Raw genomic sequence first — 24863 nt, 5'->3', positions numbered from 1 at the left:
CTCGTCCACATAGCCAGTGATATTTGTCTTGACCCTAGGAAAATGAGACAAAAATGAGATCTCAAATTTATCTCACACATTAGCAAGGTGTGAGTAAGCATGATGAGCATTGTACTAGTCATTTTGTGTATAAAACATATCCTTATTTTCACATTAAAGCGGAGGACAAGGTTTTGATTTAGTTCATTCTAGTGGAAAGAATCCTTTTGAACAATTTAGGAAGAAAAAAATGACGAATGATTGATAGTGGGGAAGAAAATGTTAACAAAAACCAGTATTTCCAGGAAATAAGCAAAAGCGGGTGGCTTGACTGACGTTTATTACACAATGGCTGCGTTTGGAAGCGGTGTCATTTTTTATTGTCAAATATTGTTTTCTCTGTTTTTGTAGTTCAAAGAAATTCATGAATGACATAGATTCTTACAGCAGTCATCTTTCACATGAAGTTCATTTATACGAGCTTTCGTCTTTTCCTTTAATTTCTGATTTATTATAAGCTTCCTCCCAATCCTTTTTCCTTGGAGAGTGCATATTTTCTCTATTCTTTTGCTACCAATGGTTGGCTTGGTTAATTCCATGACGTGTTTGATAAAAAACCCAAGTCCAAATCAGCCTACTTTACTGACATAAATCCTATCTTGACCTTCAAAGCGCATCTTAGACATTAATCTGTCCAAACTGACGTCAGAAAAAATTGTTTTGATACAAGTTCGTCCGATTTTGCTCTGACGTGTTCTCGCTCACTAAAATTAGACCACTGGATCCTGGTAACATAATTCTAATACTATTCGGGCTTGCGGTGAGGATGATGTTGGTTGGCTTTGAGGATGGGGGCTGGTAGGGGGGGTTAAGTGATGACGTCATCATTTGCACTGATGTCATGGTGGGCTATATTTGGGGACAAGGAGGCATATCACCATTTACACCAGTAATGTGGCTTGATAGCCACTGGCAGGCAGCACACACAAAATCGTGTGTGCAGACTCACGCACACACACACAAGCCTAGTTGTGTGTCTTTACATGTTTCCTTTGTGGATGATTACGTTTGTGACCATGCTGAATAATGTCACTGTCTCTACTGACTAAAGATTTCTAACATTGTTAACATGCATTTGGAATAATATCACATGGCAAGATAGCCATCACAGGTACAGAAAGTAAAATAGTAGACCTAAAGGTTTTTAAATATTTTCCTGAATAAATTCAACTTGTTTTGTGCCATCATGTGAACACCATCAAACAAGCATGGGAGAGAGAGCAAGGTTTGCCTGCTCACAGTGCTCTGTGCTGACACAAGAGCAGCGATCCCAGACCTGGCTTTTTCCTCTGCCAAACTGCAGCATTGCAAATGAGCCAAACTTAAAATATAAAGAACTGAGCTCACCAGGCTGGTATCAATCAGATACCGATGCTAACCTGGTATCAACAATATCGATATTTGGATCAATTTGCCCACCAATACCCTGCAGGGTCTGAGAGCCCCTCCTCCCCCCACCACCCTGCCAAGCCCCTGATCTGATGCCTCTGCGTTACGAACGCGAGTCATATGGATGCGACCTATACTTCATCAATAAGTGAAAAATGTCATCACTGTTCAACAAAACAAACAACAGACATGAATGAGCAATGTTTTATGAAGATGCAGACAATAGCTTTTCCTTCTTGATACCAGACGTGAAAAGGTTAAGAAAATGTTGGCTGCGGTAGCATTAAATCCCTAAAATTGCCACAAAAGCATGACAGCGGAGAGCTCCCGAAGACAACATATTAAGCACTGTGACACATGACCCGTGTTGTTAATCTTACATTTAAAAAAACAGTAATTAATTACAGTTATAAATTACTTCTCCCATAAAGTAATTGAGTTAGTATCATAGTTCAACGTAAGATTAATTAGTTACTCGGCAAAATAACTGACATTAGTTTTCATGTTCTACAAGTTACAACATGATCCATTCCATAACGTTTTTCACCTCAAATATGTTTATAGTAACTAATTAAACGGTCTTTTTCGTTCAAAAAAAAACATAGCTCCCCTTTTTTACATTTTTTGAAATTTCACCTATATAAGAGTGTAATGGTATACAAACTGTAACTTTCAAATGCTGTGAAAAAATAGCCTTTTTACTGTTGTTCTGAACCGTGACTTCTGTGTCACACCCCTAATATACAGTATATAGATATATTTTTATATATGCAGGTGAGGGTTGAATCTGTTCCCGCTTCTATCTTTGCTGTAGTTGTTTTGATTTTTAAAAATCACACACGGTTTATGAATACGTCATTCATAGACTTCATAACCTACCGACATGACATGGGAAACGGGGCCGATCCGTAGGGGGGCTATTTTCAAAAACTTTAAATTCAAATATTTTTAAAAACCAAAGCTGCTACTGACCTAAAACCAAAACAGGCACCTACCTTAGCCATATATGTGTCTCCATGAGCAGGGGCATCAAAAAATTCAAAGTCGTTCTCTTATAAAATCCCGATTTTTTTCTTTCGTTTTTTTTTTACATAAGTATAACACAACTTAAAATGGCTATAAAAGTGTCAGATTTTACACTCGATGCACAAAAATCACCAAATGCAGAGATTATCGCCTATATTTTAGCAATATTTAACATATCATATAAGTTTTTATCCAAAATAGCAACTTCATTTTTTTTTTTTCATTTAGGTTTCAACAGCTAATATAAAATTCTTGTGAATAAATGCTTAAATCCCCAAATTCTTCATAGATATGAATGTAAAACAGTCTCGATTCTTGGTTAAAAGCAAAGAAACTGCAGTTAGCGTTTATTTTATGTATATTGTCGAAGTATAATGCTACTCTGTTAGCGAATGAGGCTAGCGGCCACCTGGTGTAAACAGTTTTTCTTGCAAAAATTCTTGTGAATAAATGCTTAAATCCCTGAATTCTTCATAAAAATGGACGTAAAACAGTCTTCATCCTTGGTTAAAAGCAAAAAACGTGAAGTTAGCGTTTATTTTATGTATATTGTCGAGGTACAATGCTACTCTGCTAGCAAACGAGGCTAGCGGGCACCTGGCGTAAACAGAGCGTTTCTGGCAAAAATTCTTGTGAATAAATGCTTAAATCCCTGACTTCTTTATAGATATGGATGTAAAACAGTCTCAATTCTTGGTTAAAAGCAAAGAAACTGTGCAGTAAGCGTTTATTTTAGGTATATTGTCAAAGTACAATGCTACTCTGTCAGCGAATGAGGCTAGCGGCAGCCTGGCGTAAACAGGGCTTATCTGGCAAAAATTCTTGTGAAAAAAATGCTTAAATCCCCGAGTTCTTCATAGATATGGAGGTAAAACAGTCTCAATTCTTGGTTAAAAGCAAAAAAACATGCAGGGAGCATTTATTTCGCATAAATATTGCCAACTATGAAGCTAGTCAGTTACGAAAATTAGCCGCCTTTATGTGTAAACAAGGAAGAAAATTCCTGTGAATAAATGCTTCAATCACGCATGCATGGTACGAAAAATATGATATTTACCTTGAATCCTCAAACAAATCACTCCTGAGACATTCCTTCCTGTTTGTATGCGGGACAGGGTTCGTAGCTCTTAAAAAATCCAAGCTTAAATCCGACGTGAGCGTGTGCCATCTATGGCTATTACTAAATGACGCTCGGCCGTTAAGGCGTTACGCAAAGAATGACGAAGTGTCACGTCAATAGGTAATGAAGTCTATGCGTCATTCAAGAAAAGTTTAGGGCAAGTGACTATTTTTGTTAATAAAAACCACATTTTTGTTATATTGTAGCATCGACAAGGACAACGCCCACTTGGTGATGATAATGCATACTGATTAATTAATTGAACTCCACGAACTGTATGTAAAAAGTTTCCCGAAGGTTTAACATGACGTTCATAACGCTAAATGCTAATGCTAGTGCTAATGCGATGCTAATGCTCCGAGCCACCTAGCATCGCGTTTGCAACAGTGTCACAACCGCCTTCAGTTCCTCCTCTCTCCCGCTCTGCTCTCTCCGTGTCTCTCAGACATTTCTCGCATTATTCAGCCAACGTATTAACGCATAGTAACGCACGCCTTTACATCCTCAGTAACGGTAACAGCATTGCAAAGATTGGAAAAGTAATAAATTAGATTACTCACTACTGACAAAAATAACGCCGTTAGTAACACCGTTATTAACAACACTGCAATGGACCATGTGTTACATTGCGCATGCGTACCACAACATGGGTTCATTCCATTTACATACAAATCATATTTCTTTTTTCCCTTTTGTGTGTTCAAAATGGCTACACACAAAAGGGAAAAAAGAGGAATTAACAAAAAATCCAAATTGCCTTGAGGTGTAAACGTAACTTAACAAAAGCAAGGTAACAACCTTAGTCCAAACTCTTTCAAGACCGACGCATAACGATTGTAAAAATCATGCTCTGTAATGAGGTGTCATTTCAAATCGGCACTTTGCATTGCAAATCTCTCATCTAATGAGAAATTATAAAAAGGTAATGATTGCTGGCACTTGAATAAAGAAGGACAACCACCACTGTACATAGTGCAAGAGTAAATGTTTACATTATGCCACCCAGTAGTACTATTTCTATGTACTATTCATTCATTTATCTTCCGTGATGCTTATCCTCACGAGAATTGAGGGGGTGCTGGAGTCTTTCCCAGCTAACATTAGGGATTAGGCAAGGTACAACCTGAATTGGTTGCCAACAAATCACATATCATCTATGTACTATTTTATTTATAATTTATAATGAAAGTTGATGCTTAATTGCTAGCAGTAGGTATGCCAACATCCAGCAAGATAGCAAGACGAGTTCACAAAGTGCTGAGGGAGCATCATAAAGACCTTACTCAATACCATGTATTTAGGTATTATTTCTAAAATAATTTATAAAATGCTAACATGTACAGCATGAATACGATAGCAACTTCAATAAAGAAAACCGATAATGGAAACCCAATGCTGATTTGACAACATGCCGCCTTGATCAGATAATATTTCTAACATTTAATTCCTGTATTTCTCGGACTGTAAAGCACACCATCAATGAACAGGTTTATTTTCACACATAGGGTCCACTTGACTACAAGGCATGTTAGTGCATTTGTTTGTTTTCTTTTAACATTGCAATCATTGTTTTGTTTATTGGTTTGATAAATGATGATGGTGTATCTTGAGCACTTTACTGAAACAGTATAATACAATGTTCCAAGAAAATAGGTTTAAGATTATTAAGCAGAACCAAAATTCAACAAAGTGTATTGTAATGCGCACTGACAGACTGTCTGGATGTCACGCTTAATACAGAAACCACTTACTTATAAATATTTTACATCATCCATTATTACAGAAAACAATTATCCATCAAGATTTTACATTACCTGCCGTATCTACCACCAAATTTGACATGAAACCATCATTTGTTCATACTGTAGATAAGCCGCACTGGACTAGGACACAGCTCTCCTCACCGTATTATGGGATATGTGCACCAAAAGATATTAACTGGTAACAATTTATTTGACAGCGGCAACATACGACTGTCATAAGAACAAATGAACCACCAAGCTTTGCAGCCATTTCTTCAAGAAGCTTAATTTGGTCATCACTGCTCCCTTGGGGGATGCAGTCAACCTCTGCTGGCACCTGCTGTCGACACTGTTATTGTCCAACATGCCTCCTAGCATGCATTGCAGTGCTACAGATATAAATAACAATCAAAATTTATGTTCTGTGCTAAATATTTCTGCAGTTATTGTTATAATTGTTTCATTAATTGCTAGTTATGGTATGTGGTAACACTTTATTTGACAGTGGTGCCACAAGACTGTCATTAGACAATTGTAATTATGACATGACACTGTCATGAGCATTAATGAGTGGTTATAACATGTCATTTAGTGTTATCCGGCAAATTATCTCACTTTTGAATGGATGGTAAAAGATCCGAGCTGAACATAAATTGAGTAGGTGACATACAGTGGGGCAAATAAGTATTTAGTCAACCACTAATTGTGCAAGTTCTCCCACTTGAAAATATTAGAGAGGCCTGTAATTGTCAACATGGGTAAACCTCAACCATGAGCGACAGAATGTAAAAAAAAAAAAAGAAAAGAAAATCATATTGTTTGATTTTTAAAGAATTTATTTGCAAATCATGGTGGAAAATAAGTATTTGGTCAATACCAAAAGTTCATCTCAATACTTTGTTATGTACCCTTTGTTGGCAATAACGGAGCCCAAACGTTTTCTGTAACTCTTCACAAGCTTTTCACACACTGTTGCTGGTATTTTGGCCCATTCCTCCATGCAGATCTCCTGTAGAACAGTGATGTTTTGGGGCTGTCATTGGGCAACACAGACTTTCAACTCCCTTTTTTTTCTATGGGGTTGAGATCTGGAGACTGGCTTGGCCACTCCAGGACCTTGAAATGCTTGCTGATTGAAGGAGATTTTCACTCAAAATCTCTCGATACATGGCCCCATTATTATTTCCTTTACACAGATGAGTCGTCCTGGTCCCTTTGCAGAAAAACGGCCCCAAAGCATAATGTTTCCACCCCCATGCTTCACAGTGGGTATGGTGTTCTTCGGATGCAATTCAGTATTCTTTCTCCTCCAAACACGAGAACCTGTGTTTCTACCAAAAAGTTCTATTTTGGTTTTGATCTGACCATAACACATTCTCCCAGCCCTCTTCTGGATCATCCAAATGCTCTCTAGCGAACCGCAGACGGGCCTGGACGTGTACTTTCTTCAGCAGGGGGACACGTCTGGCAGTGCAGGGTTTGAGTCCCTGGCGGCGCCTTGTGTTACTGATAGTAGCCTTTGTTACTGTGGTCCCAGCTCTCTGTAGGTCATTCACTAGGTTCCCTCTACCTACCTGGTTCTGGGATTTTTGCTCACCGTTCTTGTGATCATTTTGACGCCACGGGGTGAGATCTTGCATGGAGCCCCAGATCGAGGGAGATTATCAGTGGTCTTGTATTTCTTCCGTTTTCTAATAATTGCTCCCACAGTTGATTTCTTTACACCAAGCGTTTTACCTATTGCCGATTCAGTCTTCCCAGCCTGGTGCAGGTCTACAATTTTGTCTCTTGTGTCCTTCGGCAGCTCTTTGGTCTTGGCCATAGTGGAGTTTTGAGTGTGACTGACTGAGGTGGTGGACAGGTGTCTTTCATACCGCTAATGAGTTAAAACAGGTGCCATTAATACAGGTAACGAGTGGAGCCTCGTTAGACCTCGTTAGAAGAAGTTAGACCTCTTTGACAGCCAGAAATCTTGCTTGTTTGTAGGTGACAAAATACTTATTTTCCACTCTAATTTGGAAATAAATTCTTTAAAAATCAAATAATGTGTTTGTTTTTTTCACATTCTGTCTCTCATGGTTGAGGTTTACCCATGTTGACAATTACAGGCCTCTTTAATCTTTTCATGTAGGAAAACTTGCACAATTGGTTGTTGACTAAATACTTATTTGCCCCACTGTACTTTGCCGGTCTTATGACGCTGCTGTCAGATAAAGCGTTACCTATTATCCCAAATAAATCAACAAGCAAGCCGCGCTGGGCTTTAAGCCGCAGGACTCAAAATTAGGAAGAAAAGTAGCGACTTATAGTTCGAAAATTACAATTGTTCTATTTCAAATGAAAATGAAGCCAACGTCAATACCTATCCTAACAGTTGCTACAAAATGGTTAAAATGTTCCTGCTTTTCAGTATTTTTAACAAACTCATGTTCTTTTTTGCTGTGCTCTCCCACATGTGCGTGCGTGTGTGGTGTTTAAGCATGCGTAGGTAGTACATACTGTGAACGGGAAACACCCCACTTCAGCAGGACAGGTTGAGGATGTGGGTGGGCGGTTGATCGATGAGATTGTGTGCATGTGTGTAGCTTGTTGCTACTAGTGTGTTTAGTGTAAAGAACACACACGCGTTTGCACACGCACACACCTACACACATAGGGAGCTCCCATGGCGCTTCTCTCTATAATTCAGCTGCAATTAAAAGGCTCTCCTCTACCGTAGCTAATGAAACCATAAGTCAGGACACCATACAAACACACACACACACACACACACAATGCAGCATATACTGTATGAAAGGGATGAAATAGACAAGATGTCGGGAGTGGGAGTTGTTGTGCAACATGTACGTTACCATACCTTAGTGTACAGTAGCAGGCTCTATATGTGGTACACACAAAAAATACTAAATAATAATAAAGTAAATGAAACATTTTTAACATTTGCTGAACCCTAATTAGATAATAAAGCAATAAAAAAAAACTGAACTGGTATACAGTATGTTTTCTTGGTGCACAATATCACCAATGCAAAATTTGTATGAAAAATCAACATGTTGAAAGGAAACACAAACAATAATTTGACACAAAAACAGTACCACAGTGTAAAACATGTTTTGGGATTTGGTAGACCGGTTCGCGCCGGTACTGGGAAAGTGAAGCTCTGCCCTTGGAGACTGCCTGGTAGGTCTGCTTGTCTTCTTCATACCAAGTGTGACTAGTTTCTCCTTCCGTCAGGTTCTAGCAGTTTAAGGTCTGGTCTAACTCCACTTTTTCTGGTGCACTCATGCCGGTCGAGATTTAGACAGCATTTGAAAATGGGCGCTGTGAGTAGGGTTGCCAACTCCTTGAAAATAAAATAAGGGACACCTAATTAGTTGAGGCGGCCGGCCTGATAACCATCACCTTTTAATTATTTTTTTGTATGTGAAAAATGTTTTTTTTTTTAAATAAGTAATTATAATATTATAATGATTTTACTCAAACCTGAATTAATTAGGTACACATTTGAGTGATAAAAGCACATGGAAAAAAATATCAGCAATGTATTTATATGAAAAAAAAAATTACTACAATAAAATTGTCCTGGTAAATTTAAAACTATATAATTTAACCCTTAAGGTTCTGTGCCTTTTTTAGTGTGTGTGTGTGTGTGTGTATGTGTGTTTTTGTTTTGTTTTGTTTTTTGATACAGTGGTACCTCAACATACGATCGCTTCGACACACAACCTTTTCAACATCCAATGGAAAATTTGACTAGCCATTTGTTTCTACATCCAACGAAATGCTCAAAATACGATTTATGACAGCATCGCAATTTCATTGTTTTCCCGCACGACAGATTTTCCTGCGAGAAAAATCATCATGGATTCAAAGAATAGAAAGAAAAAAGTTGAGGCTTACCATTGAAATGAAGATAGAAATGATAGAAAAATATGAGCGTCCGAGAACTGGTTGACAATACGGCCGTCGATGGTCCTCCTCCTACCTCCGTTCGCCAGTCTTTATAAGTTAAGGAGACAATTATTATGATTGTAACATCACCAAAAAATCGCGAGCTTTGTCAGGTTTTTAATCATTTAATTTCACAACTTGTGCAACACAACATGGCTACTGTCTGCCCCATCTGAACATTAAAAGTGAAACTAAAAAGTACTCCCTCACTCTGTCATGTCAGCCACGCGGTGCGTTCAGGTGCACCACACAAAACACATCCGCCACAATAAAACCTGATTCGTTACATTATTACAGGTATTATTATTATTATTATTACTATTATTATATTATTATTCCATTTTTATTCATAATTTATTTGTTTTGCTAATAACTTATTACTATTTGCAATAGTACCAGCAGTATTTATTCAGGATTTAGTGTTCTCGTTTTCGTGCAGTGGAGCAAATTAACGGAATTATAATGTATTCTTATGGGAAAATACTGCTCGACATATGACCATTTCGACTTACAAACAATGTCCTGGAATGAATTAACTTCATATGTAAAGTTACCGCTGTCCTTTTTTAAATAGTGAAAACATAAACTCTGAGTGAACTTTCTTTTTTTAATAACTTAAGTGATTAAGTTCCCTCAGTATCACTTTTTTTTTCCAAATCACTCCAAATATAATGTGGAAATACAAATGAAATTGACAGAACAAAGAAAAATTAATACAAATAGTGAAAATGTAGTATACAGAGAACAAGAAAACAAATTATCATCATTTTGAACATTCTTTTTACTCAAGCTTCATTCAAACCTAGTCCCTTAACCAATGAGATGAGTGGAATTTTGTATTGTCATTTTTCCATCAGCCTATTGGTCAAAAAGCAGGAGAGGTGAGGGAATGCGTTTCCCTGCGTATTCTTATAAAGCACCTTACCATTATTCGTTCGTTCTACAAATAAGACATTATTTTTTATTTTCATGATAATACGGGACAAAGCCCGTCCCTTGTAAGCTCCATACGGGCGCATACTTTTGTTTCTGAATACGGGACGATTCCGTTTCTCAAGGGACGGTTGGCAACCCTCCCTGTGAGTGTCTCAACTTAGACACTTAACTTCCGCTTAAAGGGGTTTGGTTTAAGAATTTTTGACATTAGGCTTAATCTTCCAGTTAGCGAGGTTTAAATTAGTCGGTGGAGTGGATTTCACAAATTCGGAGCAGTTTGTTGGTTATTCAATTTTCAGGGCTTCGGAGTGGCTAAGCTAGCGTGAGTCAATGGTCCTTTCCTAGTATGCCAATAAAAAACTATATTAACAGATTTAACATAGTCAAATAAATTCCAAATTCAGATCGTTTTTCAAAATATCCATGCGGCCAAAACAATTTCACACCAAACTGCCCTAATTCATTTATCTGTTCGGGACTATTTTTTTAAGATGCGTAATGCAACCACAATAGAGAAGAGTGCTTGGGCCACTCATGCTCATGCTGCATTTGAGGAAGGTGGGAAGTCAGACATATCCCACTCGGATGGTACCAGTTGCGACCTCAAAGCGTTCGAAGCAACAAGTTGTTGTTGTTTTTTTTTTAATTTTGGCCATCAAAAGACATGTTGACCTTCAGCAAACCTGCCTTCTTGTAAGCGATCAAATAGTGGAGGAAAAATGACAGCTAAGGTAAATAGACCACACTGTAAACTGCAGTCTTTAATTTTACTATTGAGGGTCTGCTTTTCGACGGGCAGCGCATTTTGTTGAGTGATGTCTGATTGAAGGAACTCATGAAGTCAGGCTACTTTTTTCTAACTTCTGGACTGGGGCCTCCCAGTTCGAGTGACGTTCCAATTGTATTTTTCCTGTTCGGAGGTGGAAAAACTCCAATTTCCCACCTTCCTCGAATGCACCATCAAGCCTGGGTTATTATTATGCTCCTGCATTGCGGTGACGGCAAAGCGACTACGGCGTCAATGAACATTCAATAGTTCTGCGGCAAAGGAACGTTTTGCTCTGTAATTCATCACCAAGCCACTAGAGAGGTGTGGCGTTGTGTTTGTACGGTTTTGGGGGATGCTTGTCGAGTTCCTCTAGTTTTCTTCCGGTTACACAATGCCAGTGGAGAAAAAAAGTAAAAAATACAAGATGGAATACTTCAATGTGGATCTTCACGAAAAGATTGTGATTTGGCAATCTTTATAATGTCTTGACGACACATTGTAGAGGTTGTTGTACTTGTGGACCTCTTTGATGGTACTCTCGTCGGCTTGGTCCATTTTTTCGTGTAGCACAGCAATGTTTGAAAATGGCGGTGATTTCGCCCTGAACCGGAAACAACAGTCTGAGCGGACCAATCACAGTCCACTTGCTTCATTTCTCCATGCGTTGACGCGACGCGTAGTCAGAAAATTGAGGAGATGCACGTCAGGCTACGGCGAAGGGTCGTAAATCGGGTCTGCCTTGGCGGCGTAGGTCTGCCACAGAAGCATAACTCAGCCTTCAGTCTACGGAGTCTACGGTCTTGACTGAAGAACGGCAACATAGTGAAACATGCATTTAGAGGCTATGGAAACAGATAGAAGAAATGGGTAAATAAGAGTTTCCACAAATCCCCTATGAAGAACGAGGAACAATACAAACTGTGGATACTTGCTGCTGGCTACGACATAAACACACCGGTGGAAAAAATATCACTCCGCTCTGCAGCCTGTTACCTACAGAGCTGCAGCATTACAAATAATGATGTTCATACCACAGTCATTGACATGCAATGCTAAGTTTTAATAACTTTATCCCGAAAACATAGCCAACACTATTGATTGCATGGGTCATCGGTGATTTTCATGTGTGCATTTGATGTTTTGTATTGGCATGCTAGGGCCTATTGACCTGCGCTAGCTTAGCCACTTCAGAGCCCTGAAACTAATTAATAACTTACTAACTGCACGGAATTTATTGAAATCAACTCCACTGACTAATTAAACCCCCGGTAACCCGAAGATTAAGACTAATTTCAAAAATTCTGAACTTGCCCATAATTTTATTCCCCGAAACCCTGTGGTTTGATCAAACCCAGATTAACAAAAACTGTGTCAAAGGAATGTAAAATAAAGTAAAAGTACAATTACTCAGGTTGACACAGAGTGATGAGGCGAATGAGGCTGCCACTTATTATAATGTGTAACTAATTATTTTAATGAGATGTTATGTAAAACACAAATAAAAACAGTATACAATTTTGTGCAAACCCTTTTCAATGTATATTTAATTTAAAAAGACAAGATATTTAATGTTGAAATTCTGTTCAGTTCATTTTGTATTTGTTCTTATACATTTGTTTTACTATCAACTTTTTGGTGGGGGGCGGGGGGTATATTCACTTATTTTGAATTTGATTGCCTGACACACAAAACATGGCCAGGGGCACGTTGACCCCTATGTTACATCACCTTCGCTAATTAGTGAAGTTTTTCATTCTCTTTAAAAAGCTCCACATTTTTTGGTCGACAAATTTTCTAAATTCATGTTAAAATTTTTCATATACACCTGCATCTCTGAGAATGACAATATCGTGAAAAAGCTCAAGTTTTTGGCAGTCATTTCAGAAAGTGAAATTAATTATATATAATATTGAATCATTACAGATACATGAAGGCAGGGACACGGGAAGGTGTTTTAAGTGTTGGGGGCTGCCGACTGAATGAAGAATGAGTTACGTCACTGCATTTTTTTCCCTGTAGTATAAACGCATTAGAAAAATAGTGCTTCGATTCTCAATCGGCTGCTGACTAGCTGCCATAAGATAGACGCAATTTTTAAGACGTTCTAACAAATTCATATATCATTACTTTTTTCCTCCCAAAAAATTAATATTGAAAAAAGTTTAAACTTTTAAAATCTCATGGGGCGCTATTTTAATAAGCTCACATGCACTCCAGAATGAAACGTGACCTTAGTGGATTTTCGTACCCATGCAAACTACGCTGCATGTTGTTTTGAAATTTAGTATTGGGCATACTAGCACAACGAGGATGTACTTGCCCTAGGTGCAATATCACTACCTTACATCTACTACTACTTATACATCGTTATAAATCAGTTCATTATGTATTCATTCATCTTCAAAGCCGCTTATCATATTTCTAAAATCAACTCACTTGACATGGCACGGTTAGTTGTGTAGCTGGTGCACACACACACACACACACACACACCTGAGTGACACATTTTAAAGTTGGCCGACTTTGAATGTAAGTCTACGCTAAAATTACCCTTTTAATTGATGCTTTACCATTTGCAGCACACATCTGCACACATCTCTCACTAGATTGCTTTTATGTCCTACAAAATGAACTCTGAGTAAGCAACAAGATCCAGACCTCGTGTGGATGTGTTTGTGTGCATCTGTGTGTGTTCAAATTGAATAAAAAGGTGTCAAAAAGGCCTTTGATGTTATTGCATTGTGTCAAAATGCTACACTGTTGAACACACCCCGCACAAATTTGATTGAAGCGGACACAACCTCACTGTTATAAAATGTGTAGTTGTCTGTGTTGTGTAGCCCTTGTCCACCTTCAGAAACAATTTGCTGCGACAGCGCGTCAATAAAGAAGAGATGGGGTTAAAACAAATAGGATGAAGGGGACCATGTGTGTTTGTGTGCGCGCCAGTGTGCAGTTGGTTCACCGCCAATTGTGAGGTCACCTTAAAATGTGATCAGTGAAGGCAGCCATTGCATACTCAACCGTCTCTGCAGTCAAAAGACAGGACTAGAGAAGCTGCGTCAAGATTCTTGGCTATCAAAAATTCCTCAAAATTTATTTTACATGGTCTTGACAGTAATTTTAGGTGTTTTGGTGGACAATTCTATTAACTTTAATAAAACTTAAAAGCCATGCTTCCACCTAGCAGTCCAGTGCGGAGACTATTAATTTCTGATCTTGAAGTACTTGCACAAACTTACTCTAAGTATTTGGAGAAGCGAGTCCAGCTACAACTTAAAGTGTCGGTGAACCTATAAAAAAAATCTTAAATAGCATTATTATTGGAAGGGAAATCATATTTTGTGACGATTTGACTATATACAACAATTTGGCAAAGCGCAGATGATGAGAAATTAGTCTTTTGATCTGCTGTTTAGCCCCTTCTGTCATTATCGCGCTCTGGCGCCTCCATCTGGGTGATGACGTCACCGGAGTAGTAATTTCAGAATTCAGCCCAATGGAGGAGGAAGCATTATTCAGTGATTCTGGTTCAAGTGTGAATCTTTCAAGTGTCGTTGTCGTTACAGAGGAACCCTGTGGCATACAGCCATACAGTATATGTTTGAGTCGTATTTGGAGGAGTTTTTGACATAATATAAAACACGAAGCTTACTAACTTCCTCATCCGTCCAATGGTCCCACAGTTGTCGGACTGGTTTTGCCCATTCTTCGCGGTGAACAGGATCTTTTTGAAACCCCAAAAGTCTCACGTGCCTCTCCCTGGTGCAGCAACAAAACCCTGAATGACATTGTGCTGGCGTGAAAAATAAACGAATTATTCCGCAAAATCAACTGAATCACCGTCATTCTGCATACTATAGTAATGGCTGTATAGTGAAGATGAATCGTCCGCTGATGTCATATTCGCCTTCTTCCTCAATCCAGACTGGCCGGAAGTCACTCATTTTCATGGCGCCGGATTCCAAAAAACTGAATAAATATATCGATCGTTTTCCACACACATCCAAGCGGTCCATTTCATTCAGGAGCATACAATACCGAATGAAATATGAAATAAACATGGTTTTTGCTGTCATTGGCACTTTAATCGACTAAGTTTTCAACTTCCCACATGTTTGCAAAGTCGATTAAAGAAATAGTCAAAATGATTACGTCTGTATAAAAAAAAAAGGACTTGCTTAAGGAGTAAAAAACATTTTTATGTTTTGTTTTCATGGACATGCACTGACACCTAACCACTGTGAAGACATTGCAGTTGAATCAGCAGAGTATTTTTGTCGTTTTAGAGGCCGTAACTAGATTTTCCGAATTAAAGGTTCTTCATTTAGTAATCAGCTCTGAAATGAGTGATACAGTACTAACAACAAGTTCTATTTACGTTTGTAGGTGCGGTGCGAGCCTCAAGCATCTTCCCCATCATGAGTGTGATCCTACTCTTTATGGGGGGGCTTTGCATAGCTGCCAGTGAGTTCTACAAGTCACGCCACAACATCATCCTCAGCGCTGGCATCCTCTTTGTTTCTGCAGGTAGGAACCATATTGTTTCACAGTATTTTTATACCTTCAAATTATGAAATGACGCTCACATGATAATTAAAAAAAAACCAAAAAGCAATAATAATCCTGATAGAATGTTCTCCAAAGAACATTACAACAGATACATCTCCCACAACCTCAAGAATCCTGGGCAAAGAAGGAAAAGATTATATTTTTCCTTATTACAGGTTGTTTTATCCTTATAACGAACAGGAGATGATGACACAGTATTAAGGTATATAAAAGAACAAAGAATTTACACTTAAAGACAGACAAACAGAAAAGACAAGACATGCCGGTACCGGGCCACAGAGAAAAGTGTCCTCTCCCAGCCTCTACCCTTTTTTTCCCTCTATTTGGGAGATTCTTTCCCTTCCCCCATCTTTCTAGCACCAGCAAATATTTTCCAGATGTGCAACTATTCAAGGGCATACAATGAACAAAGGACAAAGGGCTTCTCTTATGATGGAGAATCCAATGTCCACATATAATTATGTGAATAAATGGAAATATAATCCAACAGTAACAAACAAACGTACCGTATTAGCTCAAATACAAGACGTTGTTTTTTGCATTGAAATAGATTGAAAAAGAGGGGGTCGTCTTATATTCGCGGTCTAGACATTATACCCATTCACGACGCTAGATGATGCCAGATATCATTGAAGCGATGTTCTGCTATGATAGAGCTCAGCTACTCTCCCCATTCACGACGCTAGATGACGCCAGATATCATTGAAGCGATGTTTTGTCATGACAGATCTCAGCTACTCTCAAGTTTAACCAGTTTGCATTATTTTATCGCAATGTTTTTCCTTATTCAGATTTGTTTCAAGACTACAGTTACTGTTAGACTTCACTTTGATGGTTAATGCAGTTATTGCAATTTTGTTGTTTTATCACAATAGATTGGTGTATTTACATTTCAAAAACCAGAAGCCATTCATTTACGAACGTGATTGCACTTTAGTTTACATATTTAAATAACATGCTTTTTCTCTCAAATATATTGTTATAATCATTTGTTTCAGGTGTGCTGTAATTATTTTCCGTATAAAAAAATAATTTGGTGTTCAAAAAGTCTTTTTTCAAACTTGAGACATGAAAAAGAGGGGGTCGTCTTATAATCAGGGCCGTCTTACATTCGGGCCAATACGGTAATAAAGTTCTGTAGCATTGGAAAAATAAATATAGGTTTTTAACCATTTGAACCGCTAGTTGATCAAATTGATTCAGCGCTGAAACCAAATATAATTAACCATATTTCACTTAGTAAATGAATAAGCAATGAATGCCTAAATGTATGCGGGAATCACTTATTTTTTTATTTATTATTATTATTTTTTTAAACCTGTCCTGTTCAGCTGTTTGACACAGAGAATGGAAGTCTAAGTGCCCGGATTCTGAACAGTTTTAATGTTTCACATGGAGAGTCTGACATACTCCCATTGTGATCATTCAAAATACCTTTTTATTATGACAAAGCAGCGAACAGGAAGGGATTATGTAGCCTGGTACACCAGACTCAACGCTGTTCCAGCTATTGAGTCTGGCCACCCTTCCCACGGAAACAATTTCCAGGGCGGAGCAAGCCACAGCATACAGACAGCGGAGTGGACCAATCAGCGACGGGCAGACGTGACGTTAGTAAAATGGCGACTTCAGGATGACGGACTTGCGCGCGGAAGTAAACATATGAAGAGAGCGGAGTTTATTCGACATGGCTAGCGCGAGACAGATTGTTGTCAGTGACTCGTGTCGATGTGTTTTTGGTCATTTAAAACTGATTTTACCGTGGATTGGAACATATTCTCGGCTCTGCCGTTCACCGTCTGTGTTGCTGAAGGGACGACTTTCGACGCGCAAGAGTGACGTTGCTCGTGAAGAACACGTCACGCAAATAAACGAATCTGATTTGTCGATTGATTTTGTATCTGCTCGAAAAGGCCGTCAATGGGATGGGTCCCAGACTATTTCTCTCTGTTTGAAAAATACAGGGAGAATAGTCTGGCAGAGCCATGGGGCCCCCAGGGAGGTCCCCCGGGCCACCCGCGTGCCCATCAACCGGCCTTCAGGGATGGCATGAGGGGACGCATCACCAACCCCACGCCTACACCCACCCCCACCCGCCCACCCGGGCCACGAGCCACAGCACCCCAACCGGCACGGCACGCCACGGGACCCCCAGCGGCCCACCAAGCCCCAAGCAAGGCAGGGTCCCCCGCCGGTGCAGGCGACACCCCGCTGATACACCGGCGCCCAGCCAGCGACCCGCGACGGAGCGCAGGGCGGATGCCCAGCCAGAGAAGAGAGGGGAAGGCGGAGGCAGGAGAACGCCCAGGAACTGCCACAGGGCGATGCAAGATCTGAGACCCGACCCCCCAACCCACTCCCGTGGCCGGCAGCCGAGGCAGAGGGGAGGCCACACCCCGGGAGCCACGCCATATAGAAAAAGTGTGGGACCCACCTACCACCCTATTACTGTGGCTGCCAGGTTCCCGACTGGCAGCCATCACCCAGCACCGTGATGGGGGTGTGAGGGGAGGGTAGTGCAATGTATGCATTAAAATAGGAGAGCTTGGCTTGGGGCAGTGGGACCGCAGCATGGAGTTTCTGTCCAGCCGCCCGTCCCACCGCCCTTTGCCGGAGCTCTCCTGTGGAGTATGATGTGTGTGGTGCATTTAAAAAAGGTGCAGGGATGGCGGGGCCTGTGGTGAGGAGGCAGCCGTGAGCCCCCCCCCCCCCCCCCAACAGGTCCCAACCATCCCACAACCTTGGTGTGTGGTGCATTAAAAACAGGGGGGAGTCGGGCTGGGACTGTAAAGCCCCGTCCCAACTCTCCCCGGAGAAATGTATGAGCATGTAAGTGCCAGGGTGAAAAATATTTACAGTGCCCAAGCGAGAAGTGCGTGAGTTAAGAGGCAGGCTCCCGCGGGCGTGGCCCCGTCCACCAGAACCACCGGCCCCAGGGCGGAAGAAGCGTCAGGGCCCCGATCAATCCCTGCCCCAGACCACCCACGGTGCCTCCGCGACCGCCCACCCCCCTCCCACCCACCGAGCACCCACCCCGCACCCCAAGCAGGTGCCACACCAAGCGCCGGCGACCAGGGGGCGTCCACCCCACTGGCAAGGGACAGCAAGCCTCACCCTAGGCCCCGCGGGCCCCAAGAGGCCCCGCCAATGAGCCCCCCGGCCGGGGGGCAGCCGCGGCCGCCGCGGCCCAGGGAGGCGGACAGGGCCGGAAACAGACCAAGGGGAGGGAAGCGCACCCCCCACAACCCACCCCCGGGCCAAGAGGGGCGCGCGGTATGGCACCAGAGGGCACCTCCCTGGCACCCGGTACAGGGAGACGCGGCTCCGGCCGGGCGGACCTGCCGCATACACCCCCCGGCCCCCACCCCAACTCCACCCCACCCCGGCCGGCCGGGGAAGGGCCGCGGCCCCGGACCGGCACCCGCGCGGCCCCCCCACCCGCCCACGACACCAGCGCGCGCCCGACGAGACCCCCCGCACAGCCAGACGCAACCAGACAAGCCCCGGCCGAAAATCCCGGGGGCCAAGACCGGCGGCGGGACGGCCCAGGGCAGGACGCCAACAAACTCCAACCCAATCACTTATTTTGGTTGCTTTCAGTGCTTTTGACAATGAAAATATGAGAGGAACCAAAACACATTTGGTCCCCCAATGAACATGCACCAAAATGGGTACAGATTAATAATGTCAAAACATTTGACATTTAGAAATGAAACTTAACCAAACCATACTGTGCAAACCAACACAACGGTTAGGAAGCCATGATTTCGGTACTTTTCACTGCTTGTGACAATTAAAATTTTAGATAAACTAAACTGAGCTTTATACCCTAAAACATTTCCTGAATTAATTTGAGAATCTGCTATTTTAAAGATGGTTGAAATGTACGATGAACATAATTAAAATCAAACGAAAGGGCAATCTACAGGAAGCCAAAAGTTGGCATGATCAATTATTTTGGTATATTTCACAACTATTGACAATATAAAAAAGGTAAGATCAGGGGTCAGCAACCCAAAATGTTGAAAGAGCCATAATGGAACAAAAAAACAAAAATGTCTGGCGCGACAAAAAAATTAAAAGCCTTATATAAGCCTGATAATGAAGGCAACACATGCTGTATGTATCTGTCTTAGCTATATTAGCCTACTATCAAAATGACTAAGTTGGATACCAGTCCATAATGATCCTTCATGATTACCGTCCGCACTATAAGGCACACCTTAAGGTTTTCAATTTTGTCAAAAGCCGACAGTAATCCGATGTGTCTTATATATGGATCAATATTGGTTAATCATGGAATGACATTCCATTTAGCTCAGCTCCATTTTGTGGATGAATAACACAACGCCAACCACTACTACTACTACTACTTCTACTGCGCCTTATAATGCAGTGCGCCCTATACATGAAAACGTTTTTAAAATAGGCCGTTCATGGAAAGTGCGCCTTATCGTGCGGAAAATACCATAAATGTTTTTTCCCTGCAGTGCATCCTATACAGAATGACGCACCATGTAACTACTCCGTTGTGCAATGCAGCCTCAAGTTTAACTTTACATTACAATAATAATGAATTAGAAGAATGTTTGTGTCATGTTTGTCCTCCTATAAAAACCATATTAAAACTAAAAATATATTTCCGTTCCGCATCTTTTTCCACTTTCAAACATTTTTGAAAAAGCTCCAGGTAGCTGCTTGCGCAGCATTAAAGAGCCGCATGCTGCTTTAGAGCCGCGGGTTGCTGACCCCTGGGTTGGATGAACTAACCCTTTGCACCCCAACAAAAAGATGCAGAATGTGTGTGTTGTTCGAAGTGTACAATGATTAAAACAGGGCTTTGTCCGCCATGCAAAGGTTGCCAAAAATGAATAAATGTAAACTATTTCTGCAACAATCACAACATTTGACAATGGAAACATTAGATGAACCAAAAAAGGTGCAAAATATGGGTACAGTTAACAGGATTTGCTGGTTTTCACAACGTTTGACAACATTATAAACTGAACCAACCCGTGCTTGATACCTCACCAAAATGTTGCCAAAATTTGGTTTGAATCAATTATTTTGGTACTTTTGACAAAGGAAGCTGTGTCAAACTGTGCTTTATACCCCTACATCCACCGACTACCAAGCAGTAGATTGTGTCGCGTGCAAGTGCAACAGTTGCCTCAATATTCATTCGGAACGACAGAAAAGCGGCTAGAGTTTGAGCTTTTTTGATGTGTGGTCATAGCCCACTGCCCACTGTGCTGCACCAGATAGATTGCGCTAACCCCTTCAAGTCACGCTTTAGCTCTTGCTCTCTCTCTCTTACTCTCTCTGCCTCACCCTCAATGTGTGCCTCTCTCGCCCCTGTTGCTACGCTAAAAAGAACCATTGGGATTACACACTAAAAATAAGGTGTCCCTGATCCTCTTTTCCTTTTTTTTCCCACTCATACATATTTTTGAGGGGAACTGTGTGGATATGGCTCAATCACACTTTACCCCAGTTTTCTAATCTTTATTTGAAGTTTGAAATGAACTGATTCAGCTTACATTAGCATTGTCAAAGGTAAGAAAGAGAAGATCTATGCCAAAATTTGGCACCCTGTTTTCGGGTACAAAGTGCCATTTGGTTCATCTTATGTGTCCTTTGTTGTCCAAAATCACTGTGGCTTACCATCATGTTCATTTCTCTATACCAAATTTGGCACCTTTGAAATCAGGTACAAAGTTCGGTTTGGATGATCTTGCATTTGCTTTGTCTAAAGTTGTTGGGGTGGGGGACACACATTTGTTTGGTTCCACTGCTTAGACCCCAAACTTTTGAACCGTAGTGTTCCAACTTTTGAACGGTAGTGTATGCCTTACACTTCTATCATTAAAAGTTGTAAAAGCTCCCTAAATTTGTAATTCTAAACAATTTTAGCACTCTTACTGGTGTAAAAACAAACAAATACGGTGGTATTATAACAAACATGGTGGTATTGTCTCTCGAATTAGACGAAGACTTGTTTTCTCCAGCCATCCATTTTCTCACTTTCATATCCGGGTCACAGATGAGCTAGATTCTCATCCCTTCTGACAACATTCGTCTATTCCAACTATCAGTCCATATTTATGTCCATGTGTCTATTTCTAGCGAGAACAGTAAATCGAAGATGACCGAAATAGAGGAAATAGAGTGGTTTTCCTCCCGACATCCTATTGTGGCACAAGGGAAAGTGACCATGTCAGGCAGGGGAGGGGTAAATTGGTCGCCTGCTCTAGTTTAAACCCAATAGAATGAGAGGAGACAGGATCATGGGAAAAGCTCAAAGAGAAGACTGAAAACATTTTCTGGAAATGTATAGTTACCCGGATTGCAAAATATAACTGGAGCGGATATGGGCCAGATGTACTGCAAATTTAGGCCCAACTCCGTAAAACCGACCCACCCCACTGTCTTTTTGAACAATGGCCCAAACTCAGTAAGGAGTCACTTGCCGTATCAGCAACCAGTTTTGGGCCAGAACTGGTCCAAAGTAGAAGACACGACATTAATGTATGGCCCGGATATGGGACACGTTTCCCAATCTGGGCCAGATTTGTATTAAAATCGTTTTTAGTATTACATTTGAAGCCCATTTTGTTCAATGTATCATACTGTAATGTGTTTATATGGCATATTAAAATTTGTCTATTAAAAGCAATAATTACAACACTTCTTTTTTATGCCATTTATTAATGCTAACATATTAATTCAACATACAACAGCATAACAATATAACATTGTTTTTTTCACAAAATATTTTAATTGGAACAAGCAACTCAACATTAAAGATGACACATTTTTATACTGTAAACAACATATTGTATTTGTTGAGGTGCCGGGGTAACGGGGGGACCTAATTCATTGACGATGAGAGGGAGTGGTCGATAGTGTCCGAAGAATCCGGTGGGCAGTTTGGTGATAGAACAGGTGAACGGGCAGGCAGGCGTTTTGGGAAAACACAAAAATGAGCTCAGTATCAGGACTACAAGATTCGTTGTTACCCGAAAGTCACATAACTGTAGGTGAGTTGTTGATCTGGCAATGATGTGAGGCCAAGGATTGGTTTAAGTAAGCTGCTGACGATGATCAGTGGCACCTGGTCCTAGGCTCACCCATCTGTGCAATCAAGGCGACAATTAAGGCATCAAGGCGACAATTAAGGCAAAACTGTCATAGTGCTGATCCGGGCCGCATCTGGTGCACAGATGTTAAGCGGGGGATTGAGCACGTCCGGTGTGCACGATCCGCCCCGGAACAATTCATAACCTATCATTTGGACTGTCATAGTGCTGATCTGGGCCCCATCTGGCGCACTGACGTTAAGCGGATGTGATTGCTATGCAGATCTGGCGAGTTGAGGCCGGATCCGGCAAACAGTTGCCTGGTATTGGGGTAGTAAACTATATCAGAACCGTTCCACTTTTTGATATTTACCTGCAGACTTCCACATTGCCATCACACAAACTGTAGATGAACAGGTTTTGTGTAAGTAGTATTTGTTTTATTCCTTTCTGACACTCATTCGACAAGTTGTCTCACTTTCTCCTGGAAAAACTGTCCGGTCGGCTGATGTCTCTGATTTGTGTATGTTTAATAGCAATAAATGTGACATCACAGTATGGCAACAGTGGTGCACCACCAATAAATGACACTAGAAAGACATGGTGGAGAAAGTTCCAGGGTCAAATCTTAGCATGTCATACAATGAGCAATCAGGGTTTGGAAATGAATCCCCTGAAGTGTTTTAAAACCCTGCAGTAGGAGAGATTGCTACTGAAGGCTGGCTTCAAAACAGCAATCACCCTTAGAGCCCCATTTTAAAACCAACCGATTTACCATAAAAAGAAACCTGTGTAATGCTTGGTACAAACTGTATGGCTGCATTTGTCCCCCGATGAATCGTTATGTTGTAATCACTCTTTTAAAAATGTTGAAATTTATGACTTTCTGGGCCATATCACCCACCGCCAGGGAAGTCCTGATGGTTTAACAATGTTCACGATTTCTTAGAGCTGATAAAAAGTGGCAAACGAGCCATGAGCCTTTCACTAGTTTGTGAAAACTTAAAAAATACAGTTGAACCTTGAACACAGTGTAGCTTTGAGAGGAATTGACGAACATGAGGTAGGCACCCTTGCCTGGTATACCAGACTCACCGCTGTTCCAGCGATTGAGTGTGGCGTCGGTTCGGCGGATCAAATTCCGAGGGCGGAGCAAGCCACAGTAAACAGACAGCGGAGTGGACCAATCAGCGATGGGCAGACGTGACGTTGTTAAAGCGACAAGTAATTGCCGTGAGCGGAGAATGGAGAAGTTTATTCAACGTGGCTAGCGCGAGCCGTGTTGACTGTTGTCAATGACTTGTTGCGATGCGTTTTTGGGAATTCAAAACTGGTTTTACCGTGGATTGGAACATATTCTCGGCTCTCCCATTCACCATTTGTGTTGTTGTACACACGACTTTCGGCGCGCAAGAGTGACGTTCCTCGCTAAGAACACGTCACGCAAATAAACCAATCTGAAGGGACGATTGATTTTGTGCCTTGCTCGAGAGGCCGTTAATGAGCTGGGTCCCAGACTATTTCTCACAGTGTTTGAAAAATACAGGGAGAATAGTCTGGCTGTGCCAGGCAAGAGGTACCCTGCCCCATGGATCGTGGTAGAAAATGCATTGGGGAAAGGATAAATTAGTTCTTCTCTCCTAAAGGATCCTACCACTACCACTCGTCCAATGCCAGACTGCAAAACATTACTATGAATCAGTTACCTTTTGAAAAAGAAAATGTAAGATGGGCCAAACTACACTTTACTGCTGCTTGTGAAAAAATAAAGCGGCTTTTAAAAAGTGTCTCAGGCCCACTTGTTTTGAGTCCTTATAGTCCCTTCTTTGAATCCTGTGTTTCCATGGGCTTCAAGCAGTAGTTTTGTAGTTAATACAGACGGCGGGGTTTAAGCAATTTGTACATTCCTGTTTAATTTCCTAAGTAGGTCTCAGGGTTAAAGCACATTGTCAGACCTACCAGTAAGGGACAGAGCCAATTAATTTTCGAAGGGTCAGCCAAGGCATTTGGCTCTTTTTTAACTGCCTAATGCGTCAGATGTTGTCACTCTAAAACCTAAAGTACTTTGGAACTTGTATAAAGATTGATCTAATATTTTGTCATTCATCAGTGAGCTAAACGTCATCAAGGATACAGTGACTTTGGTCACTTGAGGTGGCGTTCCTTGATAGAAAAGTGCTCTCCCATTTTCTTCGACCCTCTACAGTCTGTTCTTTGACTCCATTTTCCAAGGGTTGCAA

The 24863-nt window shown here is 41.1% G+C and overlaps 1 protein-coding gene across 1 annotated transcript in view; it reads left to right on the top strand.

Moving 5' to 3' along the window:
- LOC130920174 (voltage-dependent calcium channel gamma-2 subunit) overlaps positions 1 to 24863 on the top strand; it is a 79999-nt gene that overhangs the window by 51753 nt on the left and 3383 nt on the right. The window contains exon 4 of the mRNA XM_057843153.1: positions 15362 to 15502. Coding sequence (XP_057699136.1) covers positions 15362 to 15502 — 141 coding nt within the window. The remainder of the gene's footprint in view (positions 1 to 15361; positions 15503 to 24863) is intronic.

The sequence above is a fragment of the Corythoichthys intestinalis genome, chromosome 8 (genome assembly GCF_030265065.1).
Source record: "Corythoichthys intestinalis isolate RoL2023-P3 chromosome 8, ASM3026506v1, whole genome shotgun sequence".
In the NCBI taxonomy this organism is placed as follows: Eukaryota; Metazoa; Chordata; class Actinopteri; order Syngnathiformes; family Syngnathidae; genus Corythoichthys; species Corythoichthys intestinalis.
The sequence above is the reverse complement of the archived record's forward strand: the minus strand, read 5'-3'. Positions and strand labels throughout refer to the sequence as shown.